This window comes from Oncorhynchus mykiss, chromosome 6 (genome assembly GCF_057628025.1).
Source record: "Oncorhynchus mykiss isolate SJ-2025 chromosome 6, ASM5762802v1, whole genome shotgun sequence".
NCBI classification, from domain to species: Eukaryota; Metazoa; Chordata; class Actinopteri; order Salmoniformes; family Salmonidae; genus Oncorhynchus; species Oncorhynchus mykiss.
The window spans coordinates 64334811-64354941 of NC_143027.1; the positions used below are offsets into that span (position 1 = coordinate 64334811).

The 20131-nt window shown below is 44.6% G+C and overlaps 1 protein-coding gene across 5 annotated transcripts in view; it reads right to left on the minus strand.

The window, feature by feature from the left end:
* Positions 1 to 4348: 4348 nt before the first annotated feature.
* The window catches only part of LOC110526338 (SH2 domain-containing adapter protein F), a 131130-nt gene continuing 115347 nt past the window's right edge, over positions 4349 to 20131 (minus strand). For 4 of the 5 annotated variants that reach the window (XM_036980692.2, XM_090238549.1, XM_036980691.2 and 1 more), the window contains 3 exons: positions 14097 to 14274; positions 13768 to 13887; positions 4349 to 6587 (listed from right to left, as the gene is read on the minus strand). In XM_036980692.2, coding sequence (XP_036836587.1) covers positions 6401 to 6587; positions 13768 to 13887; positions 14097 to 14274 — 485 coding nt within the window. In that variant the 3' untranslated portion in view covers positions 4349 to 6400. The remainder of the gene's footprint in view (positions 6588 to 13767; positions 13888 to 14096; positions 14275 to 20131) is intronic. The other variant, XM_090238551.1, reaches the window with a different exon arrangement.

The window sequence follows — 20131 nt, forward strand, 5'->3', positions numbered from 1 at the left end:
CTCCGTGCAGCGTGGACAACGTACGTGGGACCTTGCCTACAGTAACATGCATCTGTCAGCAGCCCTGAATAAAGATCCTCCTCTTCTTTATGTTTCATCTCTGCCACACAGGAACATTAAGACATATAGTGCATTCGGAAAGTATTTAGACCCCTTGACTTTTTCCAAATTTTGTTACATTATAGCCTTATTCTAAACTGGATTAAATCATTTTTTTCCCTCATCAAATTTACACAATACCCCATAACGACAAAGCAAAAACAAATGTAGACATTTTTGCAAATTAAAAAAACATGAAAATATCACATTTACATAAGTATTTTGACGCGCCACTCGGAACTTTGTTGAAGAACCTTGGCAGAGAATACAGTCTTGAGTCTTCTTGGGTATGACGCTACAAGCTTGGTACACCTGTATTTGGGGAGTTTCTCCCATTTTTTTATGAAGATCCTCTCAAGCTCTGTTAGGTTAGATGGGGGGCGTCGCTGCACAGTCATTTTCAGGTCTCTCCAGAGATGTTTGATCGGGTTCAAGTCCGGACTCTGGCTGGGCCACTCAAGGACATTCAGAGACTTGTCCCGAAGCCACTCCTGCATTGTCTTGGCTGTGTGAGTCTTCGCCAAAGAGTTCAATGTTGGGTTTATCAGACCAAAGAATCTTGCTTCTTACGGTCTGAGAGTCTTTGGGTGCCTTTTGGCAAACTCCAAACGGGCTGTCATGTGCCTTTTACTGAGGAGTGGCTTCAGTCTGGCCACTCTACCACAAAGGCCTGATTGGTTGAGTACTGTGTAGATGGTTGTCCTTCTGTAAGGTTCTCCCATCTCCACAGATGAACTCTGGAGCTCTTTCAGAGTGACCATCGGGTTCTTGGTCACCTCCCTGACCAAGGCTCTTCTCCACCGATTGCTCAGTTTGGCTGGGCGGCCCAGCTCTAGGAAGAGTCTTGGTGGTTCCAAACTTGTTCCATTTAAGAATGATGGAGGCCACTGTGTTCTTGGGGACCTTCAACACTACAGATTTTTTTTGGTATCCTTCCCCAGATCTGTGCCTTGACACAATCCTGTTTCATAGCTCTATGGACAATTCCTTCAACCTCATGGCTTGGTGTTTGCTCTGACATGCACTGTCAACTATGGGACCTTACATAGACCCGTGTGTGCTTTGCCAAATCATGTCCAAACAATTTAATTTACCACAAATGGACTCCAATCAAGGTGTTGAAACATCAAGGATGATCAATGGAAACAGGCTGCACCTGAGCTCAATTTCGAGTCTCATAGCAAAGGGTCTGAAAACGGTCTGTTAATTTTTTATAAATGTGCAAAAATGAAAAAACTTTTCACTTTGTCATTAGGGGGTATTGTGTGTAGATTGTTATTAATAAATTATTTAATCCGTTTTAGAACAAGGCTGTAACGTAACAATTTTTAACAAAGGGGTCTGAATACACACACACACACACACACACTCATGGCCAAAAGTTGAGAATGACACAAATACACATTTCCAAAAAGTTTGCTTCTTCAGTGTCTAGATATTTTTGTCAGATGTTACTATGGAATACTGAAGTATAATTACAAGCATTTCATAAGTGTCAGAGGCTTTAATTGACAATTACATGAAGTTGATGCAAAGAGTCAATATTTGCAGTGTTGACCCTTCTTTTTAAAGACCTCTGCAATCCGCCCTGGCATCTGTCAATTAAATTCTGGGCCACATCCTGACTGATGGCAGCCCATTCTTGCATAATCAATGCTTGGAGTTTGTCAGAAATTGTGTTTTTTTTTGTCCACCCGCCTCTTGAGGATTGACCACAAGTTCTCAAAGTGATTAAGGTCTGGGGAGTTTCCTGGCCATGGACACAAAATATCGATGTGTGGTTCCCCGAGCGACTTCGTTATCACTTTTGCCTTATGGCAAGGTGCTCCATCATGCTGGAAAAGGCATTGTTCGTCACCAAACTGTTCCAGGATGGTTGGGAGAAGTTGCTCTCGGAGGATGTGTTGGTACCATTCTTTATTCATGGCTGTGTTCTTAGGCAAAATTGTGAGTGAGCCCACTCCCTTGGCTGAGAAGTAACCCCACACATGAATGGTCTCAGGATGGTTTACGGTTGGCATGACACAGGACTGATGGTAGCGCTCACCTTGTCTTCTCCGGACAAGCTTTTTTCCGGATGCCCCAAACAATCGGAAAGGGGATTCATCAGAGAAAATGACTTTACCCCAGTCCTCAGCAGTCCAATCCCTGTACCTTTTGCAGAATATCAGTCTGTCCCTGATGTTTTTCCTGGAGAGAAGTGGCTTCTTTGCTGCCCTTCTTGACACCAGTCCATCCTCCAAAAGTCTTCACCTCACTGTGCGTGCAGATGCACTCACACCTGCCTGCTGCCATTCCTGAGCAAGCTCTGTACTGGTGGTGCCCCGAGCCCGCAGCTGAATCAACTTTATGAGACAGTCCTGGCGCTTGCTGGACTTTCTTGGGTGCCCTGAAGCCTTCTGCAGAAATGCAGTGGAATTTTTTTGGAAGGGATTTGCATGGCAAATAGGGACTTTGCAATTAATTGCAATTCATCTGATCACTCTTCATAACATTCTGAAGTATATGCAAATTGCCATCATACAAACTGAGGCAGCAGACTTTGTGAAAATTAATATTTGTCATTCTCAAAACTTTTGGCCACGACTGTGTGTGTGTGTGTGTAATATATATATATACATACACATACACACACACACACACACACACACACACACACACACACACACACACACACACACACACACACACACACACACACACACACACACACACACACACACACACACACACACACACACACAGTCAAAAGTTTGGACACACCTACTCATTCAAGGATTTTTCTTTATTTTTACTATTTTATACATTGTAGAATAATAGTGAAGACATCAAAACTATGAAATAACACATATGGAATCACGAAATAACCAAAAAAAGGTGTTAAACAAATCAAAATATATTTTATATTTGAGATTCTTCAAATAGCCACCCTTTGCCTTAATGACAGCTTTGCACATGCTTGGCATTCTCTCAACCAGCTTCATGAAGTAGTCACCTGGAATGCATTTCAATTAATAGGTCTGCCTTGTTAAAACTTAATTTGTGGAATTTCTTTCCTTCTTAATGCGTTTGAGCCAATCAGTTGTGTTGTGACAAGGTAGGGGTGGTATACAGAAGATGGTCTTTCACCAAATAGGGTCCATATTATGGCAAGAACATCTCAAATAAGCAAAGAGAAATGACAGTCCATTATTACTTTATGACATGAAGTTCAGTCAATGCAGAACTTTTCAAGAACTTTGAAAGTTTCTTCAAGTGCAGTCGCAACAACCATCAAGCTCTATGATGAAACTGGTTCTCATGAGGACCGCCACAGGAATGAAAGACCAGAGTTACCTCTGCTGCAGTGGATAAATTCATTAGAGTTAACTGCACATCAGATTGCAGCCCAAATAAATGCTTCACAGAGTTCAAGTAACAGACACAACTCAACATCAACTGTTCAGATGAGACTGTGTGAATCAGGCCCTCATGGTCGAATTGCTGCAAAGTAACCACTACTAAAGGACACAAATAAGAAGAATAGACTTGCTTGGGTCAAGAAACACGAGCAATGGACATTAGACCAGTAGAAATCTGTCCTTTGGTTTGATGAGTCCAAATTTGAGACTTTTGGTTCCAACAGCTGTCTCTTTGAGAGACCCAGAGTAGGTGAATGGATGATCTCCACATGTGTGGATCCCACCGTGAAGCATGGAGGAGGATGTGTGATGCTTTGCTGGTGACCCTGTCTGTGATTTATTTAGAATTCAAGGCACACTTAACAAGCATGGCTACCACAACATTCTGCAGCGATATGGTTTCTGCTTTTCACTTAGTGGGACAATAATTTGTTATTCAACAGGACAATGACCTAAAACACACCTACAGGCTGTGTAAGGACTACTTGACCAATAAGGAGAGTGATGGCGTACTGAATCACCTGACCTCAGCCCAATTGAGATGGTTTGAGTTGGACCACAGAGTGAAGGAAAAGCATCCAACAAGTGCTCAGCATATGTGGGAACTCCTTCAAGACTGTTGAAAAAGCATTCCTCATGAAGCTGGTTGAGAGAATGCCAAGAGTGTGCAAAGCTGTCAAAGCAAAGGGTGGCTACTTTGAAGAATCTCAAATATATTTTGATTTGTTTAACACTTTTTTGGTTACGACATAATTCTATATGTGTTATTTCATAGTTGTGATGTCTTCACTATTATTCTACAATGTAGAAAATAGTAAAAAATAAAGAAAAACCCTTGAATGAGTAGGTGTGTCCAAACCTTTGACTGGTACTGATATATTTATTTAATTAATAAAATGTGAGCAGAATTTCCCTCCATTACATACAATGGCCCTCTCCGTCAACATCAGTTACCTCATGAAGGTGTGGGATAGTCTAATCATTACATTGACAAACTCCTAAACCTGCCATGAGGGGGTACTTCAGGTGTACTCCGGGCAGAGTAAAATTCAGTTGGTGGTACAGTAACCAAAAAAGTTTGGGAACCATTGCTGCTGTATGCAACCCTACTTGACTTGTTCCCTTATCTTACCAACAGAATCAATTCACCTCCAGCAAACACTCATAATTCCCTGGAAATGCCAATTGGAGGACAGACTTTGATTTCCACATCTGCAATGATGCCACCTACTGGCTATGGGATTGCATAGCATGCTTCAGCACTCTCCTTATTAACATTTAGATGTTAAAGGACACGTCAGTCCCTCTGGTTCAGGGGAGAAGTCAAGGTGTGTATTAAATAATTCCAACAAATAGATGGGTTATGACAGACTGGAGGTCTGAGTTCATCCAGGAAAATGGAATCCTCCGATTGGTCCATGGGGCTTCTACAGACAGTCTTTATGTGAGGCTGGACAATCCCATTGGTCACGAGACACCATTACTCATCAGTGTCTCAGAGTCAGAGTCAGGCCACAGAGGCAGTTGGACACATGAAGCAGAACTGACTAAAACACAAAGCGAAGCACCACAGTATATGAGACCAGGTCCGGGGTGTTCAAGCTCTGGCCAAACACGATCACATGGCAGAGAATAGTGAGGGCTGGATGCCACGAGGCAGGCCTTCACAGAGAGGAGTAACACATCTGTAATAAGAAGAATTACCCCAGAATAAATTACAGTCACAGAACAATCGTTGAAAGAAGCAGAACTCTAGAAATCAGCGGATCTAATCCGACTGATTCAACCCATGCATTATAAGGCATTAACCAAACATTTGTTACGGACATCACACAATTTCATAGTGACTATACATACAAATGCTGATCTGTAAAATGTAGTTTTTAAAAAAGAAACAAAAACATTATCTGATTGACTGGTTTATGCAAAAACATATTCTTAAACCATAGATGCAATTTGTTGGGAATCGGAGTTGCATGGTGGGGGTTGGATCAATATCTGCAATCCCATTGTACCTATTGATCTGCAGATTCACGAATGAAATTGATTTTCTGAGGTAGACAATGCAGGCATATTCCATTCTACCCATACAAAGATGATGGCAGATTGGGAAGGTAATTTAGCCCATTTTGAGACTAGGCACCCATCTCTGGCTCATTTAGCCAATGGTGCTACTGCTGTGTAACATAGTTATCCATCTATCAGTCTGCTGACTGTCAAACCAGAGCTGTACTTACACTGTCCTACCAATGGGACACACGTGGTGAAGGATATCAGAAATTACAGTCCCGGGAATAGACAGAGACGTCAGTCTGTAGACCTTATAGCACTTAAACACTAAACTGTTGTTGCACTGATGGGGAAAGTATTCACACAGGGCAGGTTTATTGAGTTTGCCGGCCACTGTAGAGTGCCCATATATAACCCAACTCCAATACATTAATGTGCCTTCCCCACTTCCTTTATAAAGGGCATTACAATCTTTAGCTTCCCCTCACTAAATAAACACTTTCAGCATAACATGGAGCCAAATCCAATACGAACAGGTCTTGTGTGGAGGAGATTGGTACAGAGTGGTACTGTTGAGGAAGCAGCTGTGGGATCAGTGAAACAATGCTCGTCAGCAGATAATGTGTCAGTCAATGATGCAATGATAATGTTGTAGCAAGTACAAACAAAAAGTTAATAGCTGGTCTGGGATCAGGTGGGTGATGACAGGTGAGCTGTGTTATCATCATCATCATCATCATCATCCCTGCCTCTTCCGCCAACTTGAACTCTGTCCTTCAGACCAATCAGACAGAAGGAGAAAGGCAGAGCGACAGGATTTCCCATGGGAGGTGGCAGGAGAGGGCATCTGACCCCTGACCCCTGTGTGACCTTTGGGGAAGGACGTGTCACTATAGTGTCCTGATGGCCACTGGGTAGAGCAGGGACATGTGCTCGGCCCCCTTGATGGGCAGCTTGCGGCTGGAGTAGAAGTGGATGATCTCGGGGACACTGTCGAAGGGACAGCTGTTCTGACCCAGGATGTACTTGTTCTCCTTCGTCCTCGACAGCTTCATGTGCATGAAGCCCTGGCTACTCCTAGAAGGAGAGAGAAAACATTATTTCAGCTCCAAAAACAATGAATGCTTTATCTCCCAGCGGTACAGTGTGACAGATCATTCCCAGCCGATGCAGTACAGTAGGGCTGGTTTAGAACCCAGGTCACATACTGCGTGCTCATACGTACAGTAAGTAGAGAGTGCTACAAGTCTAATGAGCAGCCAGGAAGAATCACTTAGGCTACACCAGTTAATAAATGCAGAGCAAATGAAAAGCTCCCTGGGCTGTGCTCCCTTCGGTATTTCTAGGGCTGAGCCGGAGCCTTGGATCTGTGTGCTTTACAGCTCTTAAGTAATCTCCTGCTCTGGAGCCTTGTCTTAATGAGAAATGTGGCTGTATAAAACCCATTATGCTGCACTAGACAGAAGCTGCAGGGAGAAGGGCAGTGACACAGGCCTTTGATCACATAGAAGGAGAAGGAGAGGAGGAGTGGAGAAGAGGAAGAGAGAGGGATGAGAGAGAGAGAGAGAGGAAGGAAAGTGAGAGAAAGAGGGACATGACATGAGGTAGAGGGGAGAAAGAGAGAGAGGAAGAGGGGGAGAGGAGGAAAAGGGAGAGAGAGAAGAAGAGGTAGATGGTGAGGTAGAGGGGGAGAGTGGGTAGCGGAAAAGTCCTCAGGAGACCATTTATCAGAAAACTTTTTTTTTCTTTTTTTTTCTTTCTTTTTTTAAACACAGACTCATGGTCCCAGATACAGTTTTTTTCTGTTTGCATTGTGCAATGCCAAAGATACTGCAGAATCAGCTCACCCGGAGGATTTACACAGTTAGGAAAAAATATACAATATTTAGCAGAGCAAGTGTCACCTCTCCTGTCAACAGAAATAAATAAAAAACTGTGGAATAAAGGCGAGACAGTGATGAACTGCAATTACTTCCTTTTCCCATAAGAGGGGAGTGGCATTCAAAGATGGAAATCTGTTTTCTTATCCATTCTCTCTGCTGGTGTATGCGTGTGCATTATCAGCAGAAAGCACAAATTGCTGGGCATCTTAAATGAGATGTCCATACTTCCCTTATCTTATAAATTAATATGGCTTCAGGCTTTCCAAATGTATCTCACTAAGACACCAGCAGAAACAAAGCCATGAAGAGAACTTTAGGATCAAGGGGAAATTTAACAGGTTCAATTGCAGGACAATAACCATTAAACATGACATTTCTCAAAACATCAGAGGCAAATACTTACTGTAAGTCAAATCTTTCATCAGTTCATGAACCAAGAGACAAAACCCTAGTGTGACACGGTGAAACTAGTAAGGACCAATGCAGATGAAGGACAGTCAACAAGAATTCTCTCATATCTTCTCTTCAACACATTGCTGCTGTAAGACTGGCAAGTCACAGCCTTGACATGTATAGTTTCTGCACTAAAAGTATGGTTAGAGAGGGGGAGATCGAAGGAGAGAGGAGTCGGAGAGGGGGGGGGGGGGGCAGAGACCCTAAAAGAAACGAGGGAGATTGAGAGTATCTAGCGTGAGGAGAGGTGGATGATCGTTTTATAAGAGAGCTGAGGGAGACTGCAGGGTTTCTCTGTTGCTATAAAAGTGAAGTAAATACAGCTAGTTTCAGCCTCCTCCATCACTGAGCCTGATCAGCCAGCCAGCTCCTCCAGTTGAATACGTCTCTGTCATTACTAGGATGTTCATCAAATCAAAGTTTATTGGTTGGAGTAGATGAGGACAGATATCTCTAGTCACACAGCCTGTTCACTGCCTACATACCAAAATATTACCCTGTTCCCCATTTAGGGCTTAGGCCAAAAGTAGTGTACTATATAGGGAATTAGGGTGCCAATTTGGGATGCAGTCACTGTGTTGCTGCTTCTTAAGCTGGGCCAGGAGAGGAGAGGCCACTCTGAAGGCAAAGTGTGTTTGATTTATCAACAGCTTGAGGAGATAGGCCTTGGGTTACATGAGCACACCACTTAAAAAGCTAAACACATCAATAGGAACATTTTAAAAATCCCCCTAAGATTTTCTTCCCCGTCAGCGTTTAGCTACGCTTATCGCGTTTCAGCGCCGTGGAGACTCAGAGACAATGGCGCAATAGACCACTACTCACTGCTGTCTGATAACAGAAATGTAGGGCTATTTTTGACAAGACTGGGCCTTTTGTGTTTGTTATCGTATCCTATTTAGTTGTGCGCTTTTATTGTCTAATCGGGATTAATTTCCCTCTGGAGGTCTGGTGTCCTGTTCACCGGGGTCTATGACTTTCACTTGAACCCTCTCATCCTCACAGCAGAGAAATAGGCTGACAGCCATCATCGTTTATCTCTACCTACCTCTCTACAAATATTAGACTGCACCACGAATGATGCTTCAATGTAATAAATCCATGGCTTCAGAGAAGCCAAAACTCACCCAACAGAAGATAATGATCCAGAAAGAAAGCCATGACCTTATGAAGCATTGTGGGACAGGAAATGTCCTGAATAGCTATTCTTCCGGTTTAATACATACTGTGGCAGCCACAAACACAGCGTGTCAGACTGGAAGGATTACAGACATGATCAGGACATGACCACACCTGTTCCTCATGACCACACCTGTTCCTCGTGGTTGAGCGTGACTATAGAAACAAGAATGTGGTTGGTTCTGATCATTATAGGTCAACTATAATGTACATAACACAAAGCTGTGTTGTTGTCGTGTTTCATTTGGGAACCGTTCCAATTGGGGTAATATCCAGGAAGAAAACATGCATTAATAAAACGCACTGAACTGTGCACTGAACTGCACGCACACTGAACTGCACACTCCACAACAAACTGGGAGAAACGGTCTCTCACAAGAAAGACAAAGAGACGTATGGCCCCATGAATATCTCTCACGAGAAAGACAAAGAGAAGACACTTTCCTGAGACACTTTTGCCTCTCCTGACATGAGTTCAACTGCCAACACGGAGAGCTTTTGTTGTTCTTTCTACAACTCCAAGGCTTTCTAGTTTCTCATGTGTTGTAGCATCAACACATTTTGTTGCATAAATCTTTGTTTTCCTCTTTCATCAACGGTTTATTTTCTACCTCAGTCAGCCCGTAAACCCGGCTGTGTAAAAACCCTCCCTGGGGGAGGAGGGAGAGCTACGGCTCTCAGAGACCAGTGAAAGGCTAAATGTGTTTTATGCACCTAGAAGACCACTCATCTTCAGCGAGAAGAGGAGAGAGAGAGAGAGAGAGAGAGAGAGAGGAAGAGAGACAAACAAGGTACCCTCTTTCCCTGTCAAAAGGCTCTCAGGACTGGTGGTTAGTGAAAGTCTGGGCCTTCATCAATGATGCAAAGCACAAACGTGTCGCCAAATTGGCCCCATGAATATTTCAGCAGCTCCAGACATGGAGTATCTAAACACAGGGTCTTCTAGCCTCTGCCACAGAGGTTTCAGCATCTGCCAACATGGAGTATCTGGCCTACACATTGGGTTTCCAGCCTCTGCCACAGAGGTTTCAGCATCTGCCAACATGGAGTATCTGGCCTACACATTGGGTTTCCAGCCTCTGCCACAGAGGTTTCAGCATCTGCCAACATGGAGTATCTGGCCTACACATTGGGTTTCCAGCCTCTGCCACAGAGGTTTCAGCATCTGCCAACATGGTGTATCTGGCCTACACATTGGGTTTCCAGCCTCTGCCACAGAGGTTTCAGCATCTGCCAACATGGAGTATCTGGCCTACACATTGGGTTTCCAGCCTCTGCCACAGAGGTTTCAGCATCTGCCAACATGGAGTATCTGGCCTACACATTGGGTTTCCAGCCTCTGCCACAGAGGTTTCAGCATCTGCCAACATGGTGTATCTGGCCTACACATTGGGTTTCCAGCCTCTGCCACAGAGGTTTCAGCATCTGCCAACATGGTGTATCTGGCCTACACATTGGGTTTCCAGCCTCTGCCACAGAGGTTTCAGCATCTGCCAACATGGAGTATCTGGCCTACACATTGGGTTTCCAGCCTCTGCCACAGAGGTTTCAGCATCTGCCAACATGGAGTATCTGGCCTACACATTGGGTTTCCAGCCTCTGCCACAGAGGTTTCAGCAACTGAACTCTATGTCACCCCCTCCCCACTGCCGGCTCCATGAATCAACCCGCTGATTGTTTACTGGGTTGATCTGAATGACCCTACAACCTCCTCTGCTTCCTACCAGTACTGCACAACTAACACAGTCACGCTGGCAGGACACAGGCACATGATCCACCACACACACCAGAGCGGTTTAGAAATATCTGCCTTCCTGCCTTTGCCCTCTGTCCTGTGTGGATGACATCTCCACTGATCTGTGCAGGAGGTCCAACAAAGAGTGTGTTGTAAACAGCCTTTTACACAACTATGATGTATGGTTCAAAAGCACACAGACACGGAACAATTCATTCCATCACTCCTTTCTGGATTAGTCCCATTATTCTGGGATTGACATTGGTGGTCCTAGACACACTCAGAAGTCTACGTGTTTGACCTTTGAACTCAGAGTCAATATGACTTTCTACTACAGTGACTGGCCATGGAGGCAGCCGGACTGACAGGGTCAGAGGTTCAGTGCTGCTGGCTGAAAGGTCACAGTTCGTGGGCTCTAGCTGAGAAGGAAAGCTGCTACTGGAGATCAACAACACTCCTCTCCTCCACCCCCTCAGACACAGCATGGGACGTGTCCTAGTGACCTTCCGAGTGACACAGCGGTCTGAGGCACTGCATCTCAGTGCAAGAGGCATCACTACAGTCCCTGGTTCGAATCTAGGATGTATCACATCCGGCCATGATTGGGAGTCTCATAGGTTTCCGCACAATTGGCCCAGCGTCGTCCGGGTTTGGCCGGGGTAGGCCGTCATTGTAAATAAGAATTTGTTCTTAACTGACTTGCCTAGTTAAATAAAGTCACCCCAAACAACCCCAGCCCCGTCTATCCAATAAGGCCTACCAGCCTACTGCACCAGACAGTCCAGCCAATGGCCCAGCACTGTCTTTCCAATCAAGCCCACCAGTCTAATTCCCTGTGTGTCCCCTGGCAGGCCAGAGCAGAGTCCCAGAGCTCTGGTAATGAAATGAGCAGTCAGTCAGTGTGAGAAGCAGTGGAGCAGCTCTGGACAGCATCATCTCCTCCTGCCAGCAGAGATGAGCTAAAAGCAGACGGACGAGGAGCGTCCTCGGGCCCAGCAACGGTTTTTCCTCCTGCTGCAACGTATCTAATCTATCGCTGACTTTATCGACAGATATGTGCTTTATTGTGAATAACAAAAGAGCACAAATGTCAGTTTATATCTGAAGAAAGGTGACAATAATACTGTACAACTGTCTTCCATGGCCATAACTCGAGCGGTTATCCTCTCTGCGGCTCATATCAGAGGCACTTTCTCTGCCCCTGTGGTGAAATGTTTTTCTCAGCCAGGTATTGCTGTGTGCTGGTGAAATGGCAGCCCGCTGACACTCATCAGTTGGCTGGCTCCCTGCGGTAGTGTGAGCCCTCAGAGCCTTCGGAGTCGATGGGATGTGACTGCCCTGTGGAGGTGAATGCCAGCTGTGCAGTGAGACCCTTTAAGCTACCCTCCAGCTAAATGTCAGACCAGACTAAACCAACCAGGGCCTGTCCCCTGGACCCTCCGCTGGCCTGGAGACAGGTCACAGTCAGGGGGCAGAGGTCAGCTAGGGGGGCATTATGAATTCAGTTCTGGGCAAGTCCGCGGGGCTAGAGATGTTACCTGGTGGAGGTGGGAGGGCATTAGGAAGGACAGGGTTCTTAAAGGTGATGTGTATAACCATACTGAAGAGACAGTCAGCAGGTAGGTAGGAGGTGAGGAAGACTCCTGGAGGCAGAATAATGGTGCTGTACTGTGTGTTGACCTGGTACTCTATCTATTGAACTCTACTCTATGATAACCCGTGAACACACACACTTCACTGAGGGTGTGTGTGTGTCATACTGTATATAGTGCCTTCAGAAAGTATTCATACCCCTCGACTTAATCCACATTTTGTCGTGTTACAGCCTGAATTCAAAATGGATTGAGTCGATTTTTTTTCTCACCCATCTACACATAAGACAAAGTCAAAACATGTTTTTAGAAATGCACATTTATTGAAAATGAAACCTCTAATTTACATAAAGTCAATACTTTGTAGAAGCACTATGTGATTCAAGTCTCGGCCTTGGCTGGGCCACTCAAGGACTTTCACATTCTTGTTCTGAAACCATTCCACCGTTGCTTTGGCTGTATGCTTGTGGTCATTGTACTGTTAGAATGTCATTTTTTTGCGTTTTTGCAAATTCTAGGCGTGCTGTCATGTGCCTTTTTCTCAGTAGCGGCTTCCGTCTGACCACGCTACCATAAAACCCAGATTGGTGAAGTACTGTAGAGACTGTTGTCCCTCTGACAGGTTCTCCCATCTCAGCCAAGAAACTCTGAAGTTCACTGACAGAACTTCAGAGTTTCTTGGCTGAGATAGGAGAACCTGTCAGAAGGACAACAGTCTCCACAGTACTTCACCAATCTTGGTCACCTCCCTGACCAAGGTCCATGTTGCCCGGTTGCTCAGTTCGGTCGGACGGCCAGCTCTAGGCAGAGTCTGGGTAGTGCCATATTTTTTCAATTTCCCGATGATGGAGACCACTGTGCTATTGGAAACCTTCAACACTCTAGAAATTGTTTTATACCCTTCCCCAGATATATACCTCATCACAATTCGATCTCGGAGATCTATGGACAGCTCTGACACGCACTGTCAACTGTGGGACCTTATACAGACAGGTGTGTTACCTTCTAAATGATGTCCAAACAATTGAATTGGCCACAGGTGGACTCCAATCAAGTTGTAGCGACAGCTCAAGGATGATCAAAGGAAATTGGATGCACCTGAGCTCAGTTTGGAGTGTCATAGCGCAGGGGTATGAATACTTATGTAAATTAGATATTTCCGTATTTCATGTTCAATAAGTTTGCAAACCTTTGTTATTATGGGATATTATGTGGATTAAATCAAAATGGATTAAATCTAAATAATACATGTTGAATTCAGGCTGTAACAACAAAATATGGAATAAGTCAAAAGAGGTATGAATACTTCTGAAGGCACAGCAGGTGCTGGATATTCTCTAGTGTGTGAGAGGGTGTCATCAACTGTACACAGATTACTTGTGTGTAGTGGACAGTATGTATGGGAAGGGTCTTACTTGAGTGAGAGGGAGAAGTCGTTCTTGCTGGTCTCACTGTTCCTCACCAGGTAGCTGGCCTCTTTACACAGCCTCAGCAGAGACTCCGCATCTGTCCTGCTGATCGCTCCATGGTACCAGCTACAGGGTGGAGAGAAGAGGGAGGATATAGCAGAGTTTCAAGTGGAGAAGGTGTCTTATCTAACATCAAAAAACAATCAAATATCTCCACAGCTCTACCTCAGAAGCACCAACACAAAATAACCAAATCCATAGAGAGAATCACAGGAATAGAATGACTAGTCATTATAATTCTGTGGATAGAAAGACGGTAGGGGAGGATAACTTACAATTGGCTCTCCAGGGACATGGAGGGGTCAATGCGTTCCCCCAGAGCAGCACTGCAGTGGTCCAGAGAGCTCATCTTGGTGTTGACCAGACAGCAACTGGAGTGGATGCGGGGCGGACGCCCTCCTTTACCCTCCCTGGTGGGCGACATTCTGGACTTCTCCGCCCCTTCAAACTGGACTGTAAATGAAGGAGACACAGCCAGATATGAGCATCACAATGCAACAGCATCTCAATAGAGGCCTTCCTGGAGACATTTCAAATATCAGCCTTGGAACACTGGACACCCCGCCTCCGTTTTTGTATAAAGCTAAGGGACGGGCCTCGAGAAATGTAAAATTCAAATTCATAGAGCTATGGATGCAAGGACAGACCATTTATGATATCATAATTACAGTTTTAACCATGTTTTGAGGCTATTCAGTGTTTGTTTACATAGTTTGTAAACTGAGTAAAAAACAAGCTGATATTTTGAAGCCTGATGGGGTACGACAGTTGAACTAAGCTCATGACACATTTACAAGTTATATTGTTCAAGAATCAATGGGTATATCTCATGACATTATAAGTCTAAAATGGAAGTAGCAACTAAGGACTCTAGCTTCAACAATCTGACCATTGAAATCCTTCTTGTGTTTCCTGCACTCATCAATTATAAGCAATGCAATTAAAGTGGCGTTGAGTTCAGAGAAGCATGTGTTCAAAACATCAGGCATATCTGTGAAACACTGGGCTGCTGTGACTTCATTTTCATGATTCCTCCTGGTCTTTCCCGGCTTGTATGCGCTGTCCTGCAGTGAGACGTGTTAATGAGAGGAGACAGCCATGCCTCAGTGTTTAAACACACACTGCACCACTCTGCACAACACATCCCCCTCAAGGAACTTCACAGATGAAGGCAGAGCGAGACAGAAATCAATCCAGCCACACTGTGTACACAATGCCAGACGGGAGGGAAAACACAACATGCACAAACTAGTCCAGGTTAATCATTGAGCCAGGCCTTGAAAAGTGCCCAGGTCACCAACTAGAGAATAGACAGGCTCCTTTTGAAGTTGGCACTTCTCAGGGCTTTGCTGTTCGGCCTGATGGGGGATCGGAGGTGATCCATCCAAATCGTGACACGACCCTGACAGAGTTAGAGGTCAGAGATGTGCTTTTAGACCAAACAGAAACAAGCTACTCAATCTCCCTATTTACACAGTCTGATGTGAGATCAGAGGGTGGGAGGGGACCAGGAGTAGAAGTTGAAACCTCAGAACTTCCTGGTAGTGGTCAGCGGTCAGAGACACTGACACAGGAGAGTGAGCTGTTTTACTCCACAGGTCATTTCTGTAGTTGAAGTCACACCATCCTTTGGAAAGAGCCCCATTTCCAGTTGCCTTGGCTTGCTACCCCCAGCAATAAACTGAGGTCACCCTTTAACATCAAACACATTACCAGTCTGTCACTGACAGAATGTTGAAGACCGCTTTGGGGCTTCAAGAGGAGTGGAGCAACATCAAACGTTGAGCCTCTGATGGAAGCAGTTCATTTAGCATACTCTTAGTTGTGATTGCATGCCCCCCGCCACCACTCATCTCAAGGGCTAATCTCACTCCAGGCCTGGGTTTAACTTCACTGAGTGGACATAGCTCCTCCAGACAGACAGACAAGAGCCGCTGGAATCACAACATATCAATGGAGAGGGGTGGAATAAGCTTGTCTAGTCTAGACCACACCTCCAGTCAAAGGCTAGCGTTTCACTTTCTGTAAAGCTATTGTAACATTGAGAGTCCTTACAGTCCTTCCACCATTATACACTGAACAAATGTATCAAACGCAACATGTAAAGTGCTGGTCCCATGTTTCATGAGCTGAAATAAAAGATCCCAGAAATGTTCCATACGCACAAAAAGCTTATTTCTCTCAAATGTTGAGCACAAATTTGTTTACATCACTGATAGTGACCATTTCTCCTTTGCCAAGATAATCCATCCACCTGACAAGTGTGGCATATCAAGAAGCTGATTGAACAGCATGATCATTACACAGGTACACCTTGTGCTGGGGGCAATAAAAGGCTACTGTGCAGTTTTGTCACACAGCAAAAGTCTCAAGTTTTGAGAGACAGTGCAATTGGCATGCTGAGTGCAGGAATGTCCACCAGAGCTGTTTCCAGTGAATTTAATGTTAATTTCTCTACAACAAGCCACCTCCTATTTCATTTTAGAGAATTTGGCAGAACGTTCAACCGGCCTCACAACCACAGACCACGTGCAATCACACCAGTCCAGGACCTCCACATGTGGCTTCTTCACCTGTGGGATCGTCTGAGACCAACCACCTGGACAGCTGATTAAACTGTGGGTTTGCACAACCAAATAATTTCTGAACAAACTTTCAGAAACCGTCTCAGGGAAGCTCATCTCATCATCCTCACCAGGGTCTTGACTTGACTGCAGTTCGCTGTCGTAACCGACTTCAGTGGACAACTGCTCACATTCGATGGCCACTGGCACGCTTCATGGCTGAATCCCAGTTTCAACTTTACCAGGCACATGACCGACCGCGTTTATGGCGTTGTGTGGGCCAGCGGTTTGCTGATATCAACGTTGTGAATAGAGTGCCCCATAGTGGCAGTGGGGTTATGGTATGGGCAGGTATAAGCGACGCACAACAAACACAATTGTATTTTATCGATGTCAATTTGAATGCTCAGAGATACCGTGACGAGATCCTGAGGCCTATTGTCGTGCCATTCATCCGCCGCTATCACTTCATGTTTCAACATGACAATGCAGAGACCCATGTCGTAAGAATCTGTACATCATTTCTGGAAGCTGAAAATGTCCCAGTTCTTCCATGGTCTGCATATTCACAAGACATTGGCACGTTTGGGATGCTCTGGATCGACGTGCACGACAGCATGCTCCAGTTCCCGCCAATATCCAGCAATTTCGCACAGCCATTGAAGAGGAGTTGGACAACATTCCATAGGCCACTATCAACAGCCTGATCAACTCTATGCAAATTAGATGTGTTGTGCTGCATGTGGCAAATGGTGTTCACACCAGACACTGACTGGTTTTCTGATCCATGACCCTACTTTTATTTTAGGTGTCTTTGACCAACTGATGCATATCTGCATTCCCAGTCATGTGAAATCCATAGATAAGGGCCAAATGAATTTATTTCAATTGACTGATTTCCTTACATGATCTGTAACTCAGTAAAATCGTTGAAATTGTTGCATGTTGCATTTGTTTATATTTTAGGAATCAATAAATGTAGATGTCTGTTAGAAAACAACCTCATGTAAATGCGTAGACATGCACAACTAGAAGCAATTAACTCTGTCTGATGCTAAGCTACATACTGAACAGCAGAAACCTATTCTGAGCATCCCTGAAGCATGCACAGCATGTGCTTACCACTGGAAAAAGCTACATCATACATTCATGATCATGTTGTTCCACCAGTGACCACCAGGGGCTCCCCTTAACCTAATTTCTATTGTTCATGTGAATAAGTATTTATTTAATTTAATTAAACTAAGGCTTCGTTTAAACAGGCAGCCCAATTCTCATGTTTTGCCCAGATAATTGGCTAAAGATCTGACTGGTCAAAATACCAATTTGTGCCCAAAAAAATAAATTATCTGAATTGGGCTGCTTGTGTAAACACAGGCAGCCCAAACCAGTTCCATGGCTTGGCTATACAAAATGATAATGATACAGTTTATAGCACTAATACATAGTTGATTCTAAAAGGTGACACACATTGTACAGTATAAATGAGGCAAAATGATTTGCTTTGCTAGTCTCTGTTGTTAAATAAAAGTCAAATATGGAGGACACATTCTCACAAATCGGTTTCTGTAAACCGTACAAGTCTGATCCATATATGTTTAATGTATGTGCGAGAGATAGGGTTTCCATGGAGACTGACCGGGTGGGAAAAGATGCGTGTTTGCAGCCCCTCACCCTGTCAGCCAGGACACAGCCAATCTGTAGCTCTGCAGCAAACCTTCCCCTGAGTGTACGTCTGTGCAATAATGTCACAGGAGGAGACAGCAGGAGAGGGACTGCTGTAGTCTATATATTGTATTTCCTCTTTAATGAAACAAAACCCTATCTCTATAAAAAAAATAACAATGTCCGCTGTATCTCTGAAACAGTGGAGGCTACAGAGGGGAGGATGGCTCATAATAAATGGCCGGAACGGCATCAAACACCTGGAAGCCATGTGTTTGATACCATTCCACTAATTCCGCTCCAGGCTTTACCATGAGCCCATCCTCCCCAATTAAGGTGCCACCAGCCTCCTGTGCTCTGAACGTATAAGTGTGTGTGTTGGTGTGTGCTATATGAGTGCGTCAGTATGTGTTTGTGAATGTGAGAGTATTATCAGAACACGAGGAGTTCCCATTTGAGGAAACTTTCAGTCAGCTATTTGTCATCACTGTGGCAGACAGAACACGTTCTTGATGCTATCAGCTATCACATTGGCAAATGTCTGTCTCCATTCCAGGTCTACGGCTATGAAGGAATATGAACCAACACTAAAGTCTGTTATTATTGGTTTGATGGTGATAGTTTAGACTGACGTTCACCTGAGCCCTATTCAGAGCTCGCAATCCCACTGTAATTATGCCTAATACTAATTCCTAAACACCTCAATTAAACTCTGACATCTACAGTAACATCAGATCCACAAGGAACCAGCTCAGTGTGATTAAACAATTGTTCTTCTTGCTTTAGACTCCACCTAGGCAGAGTGAATGGCTATCCTCAGCGGCGTTCACCACTCAACCTCTACCGTCAGAACAGGCCTTTTCAGAGGCAACGCAGATAGCTTCAAAGAGGCATTACTAAGGAGTGAGCCACTAACGACAACAACAAAAAGCGACCATTTTATTTGTTTGAGGGTGAAGAGCCTGTGTCTTCTATGATTGCCAACCGTCTCCCCCACAATAGCTGGAGCTGCAGTGGTATTATAGTTTGGCTGATTCCTGGCAATACGTAGCCCAAACTCATTCCCTTTCATTCTCCACCGCTCACACTCAGGACGGACAAGAGGGGATTGAAGAGAGGATTGGCACACAGGTAATGAGCCCTGGGGGGCAGTTAGAGTGATGGAAGGACCCACGCGGACGCACACACACGCCATTCTGTGTGTGTGTCTGCCAGCCTGTCTACATCACCTGTACTGTGGCGTGTAAAGCAGAGCAAATGGAATCTCGGTATCAGATTGAACCGTCAGTCAGACGGTGATGGATGGTTGAAGGGCCCACCCTCTCCAGCCTTCCACCTATCTCTACAGGCTCCCAACAAAACACAGGCTGCAGGGATGGAGGGGGGGGATGGAGGTAGAGAGGGAGCTGATTGGCCACAAAGGGTCAAAGGGACATCTAGAGGACCAGAACATGCCTAGAGCAAAGCCGAGCAGAGAGAGAGCGACAAAGGAATCCAGCAAGCTGAAAACCACTCACTACTGCCTCCTCTCACTGAGACAACCACCCACCTTCCACACAGCACATTTACTAATTAAGCCAGCTAATTAATTCTCATTTACTAATGGTACTTCCATCAAAAGAGTGAGTTCACTGGTCAGTGGGGAAAGCTGGAGATCTACTGCTGTATTATAGGGTTACAATTAAGATTTCCAGCTTGACGTGTGAAATGATTAACAGGTTTGAAAGCTCATTGAAATGCATGGCACATTGTGAGCATCAAACCATAAAACCATACAAGGCCATGGGAGAGAACGAGCAGTTTGTAAAACCACTGCTTTCTGTTGACATCCAGGGGAAGTCGAATAGGATCTGCTGAAAGGATTATATAGAAACACATTTGCTGAGCCCTCTGGTCTTATTCTCTGACGAGTTCAACATCAAGGCACGTTATTTTTCTATGTAATCCCAAAACGTATTCCGGCGAGTTTTCCCAAAAACAAAGGAACAATCCTCCAAAGGCTTAAAAGCCCGCAGATTCCTTGAACAAAAATGAAATCTGGATATCTTTTAATTACATTGTTTTGTATTCCAGTGAGACAA